General features: G+C 52.9%; 1 protein-coding gene across 1 annotated transcript in view; it reads left to right on the top strand.

The window, feature by feature from the left end:
- Window positions 1-16: 16 nt before the first annotated feature.
- The window catches only part of LOC105310450 (zinc finger protein GLI2-like), a 6,403-nt gene continuing 4,339 nt past the window's right edge, over window positions 17-2,080 (top strand). The window contains exons 1-2 of the mRNA XM_011386630.2: window positions 17-371; window positions 1,708-1,830. Of these exons, the coding sequence (XP_011384932.2) occupies window positions 90-371; window positions 1,708-1,830 (405 nt within the window). The 5' untranslated portion in view covers window positions 17-89. The remainder of the gene's footprint in view (window positions 372-1,707; window positions 1,831-2,080) is intronic.

The following is a 2,080-nucleotide window of genomic DNA, read 5'->3' as shown; positions in this document are numbered from 1 at the left end:
TGAGATGGCAGGCGGTGGGGAGCAACTGCTGGTTCCTGAATGAGGTAAAGCAATGATGAGGTTCTCTCTGCCTATGAAGTGTTAGCCTAATGGAGCCCTGCTCCCCACCCCTCCTTAGCCTGGGCTCCATCACCATATCTGCTCTTCTTTGCAGCCCAGCCTTCACCTTCCCCCATCCCATCAACCCCGTGGCCTACCAGCAGATCCTGAGCCAGCAGAGGGGCCTAGGCTCGGCCTTCGGACACACGCCACCCCTGATCCAGCCCTCACCCACCTTCCTGGCCCAGCAGCCTATAGCCCTCACCTCCATCAATGCCACGCCCACTCAGATCAGCAGCAGCAGCAGCAACTGTCTGAGTGACACCAACCAGGTGGGTGGGTACAGAGAGCAGGGGTTGGACCACCAGATACTCTTTCGAACCCCTCGAGGGCTAATCATTGCCTTCTCACACTGAGAACTTGTGGAAGGACTCTGTGTAGTTCTGGCTGGTGGGATGCATTCTGGGCAGAGGCCATGTGATTGAAAGGGCCTTGAACTGGATGCTGGGTCAGGAGATCTGAGCTGGATCTTAATACCACCCCAATCACCGTGGGCTAGCACCCGGCCTCAGCTCTCTGGTCACCTGGCCAATAAATACAATGAGTAGATGGAAAAACCCTAGAATTCACCGAGTCTGGCACAATGTAGGTAGTCCATACACAGCATATGAAATGGATGGACTAATGGATAATAATGTAGTACAGTTTCGTTTTACAGCATGGGTTACCAAAGGCCATCTCATTTGACCTTTTGAAAGAGCCTTTGTCAAGACTGGGCATATTCACGCAGTGTCTGGCACACAGTAGGTGTTGTTAGTATTTTGTGGATGAACGAAGTCCTATTTTGCAGATAAGGAAAAGGAGTTATAGAGACAGTATTGGATAGCGGGAAGGGCACAAGCTTTGGAATTGATTAGACTGTGTTTTGGACCCTACTTTCCTGAAAGCTTTTTCAGCATGAGCTAATGCATCTGCATAGTGGAGTCTGCCACCTACATTGGGTCATTGTACATATATACAAGTTCGTGTGTGCACAGAACCCCATGTAGACCCAGATCTTGGTTAGTACTCACAATGATGGTTCTTGAGGGGAAGTGACTGCCCAGGCCACCCACTTGGCAGAGCAGAGCCTAGATATGACCGTGTGCTGACAGGGAGGAAGACCAGATGCCACAATATTCTAGAGCAGCACCTCTTCCAGGATGTCCTCCCTCTCCATCCCAGGTCTCCAAGCTGCCGCCTAGCTCCTCCCTTCAGACGGTAGCTGTCGGTTTTGATCACACAACCTGATCCTGCAGCTCTGGCTCCCTTGTTCTGAGTAACTAGCCCTTTTCAGAACCTGCTCCCTGGGCTGGGCAGGCCGCTGCCCTGGAGGGCTGAGAAGTTGAGGCTGTCAGGTCAGGAGTGAGGGTACCCAGCATTTTCCAGAGAGACGGCCTGTCCCACTTCCGTGGATGGTGGGGATGGAGGTGCTGACAGGCTGAGCTCTGGGCTCTCTCTTGGCCGTGCCCCTGGCTAGAGGACTGAGCTCAGAGGACTCAGTTTCTCAAACTTCAAACACGAGGGTTGGCCTAGATGTCTAGTCTGTGTGGGGAGGGTCCCAGAGGTAAAGCCCAAACACAATGTACTCTCTGAAAGTGACACACTCTCCTATGCAACCTCCCTCAGAACAAGCAGAACAGCGAGTCGGCTGTGAGCAGCACCGTCAACCCTATCGTCATTCATAAGCGCAGCAAGGTCAAGACTGAGGCTGAGGGCCTGCGGCCAGCCTCCCCGTTGACTCTGACACAGGTAACCTGCTGGCCATCCTTACCCTTCTCAGGCTGGAGCCAGGCCTTGTCTCCTCTGGGACAGCTGACTTGGGATCGAGACCCTTTTGGTGAATGGATGAACAGATGGCTGCCTGCATGAACGAATGAGCAAATGAGTGAACCGGAGAGGGCAGAGTGCACCAGAGCTTTGTCCCCAGCACCCTGCACATTATGTGCTATCAAACACGTGCTGAATAAAAAAGAGAAAGAAAAAAGGGAGGGAAGGAGAG

The sequence above is a fragment of the Pteropus vampyrus genome, unplaced genomic scaffold, assembly GCF_000151845.1.
Source record: "Pteropus vampyrus isolate Shadow unplaced genomic scaffold, Pvam_2.0 Scaffold3702, whole genome shotgun sequence".
NCBI classification, from domain to species: domain Eukaryota; kingdom Metazoa; phylum Chordata; class Mammalia; order Chiroptera; family Pteropodidae; genus Pteropus; species Pteropus vampyrus.
This window is presented reverse-complemented; position numbering and strand designations above follow the sequence as displayed.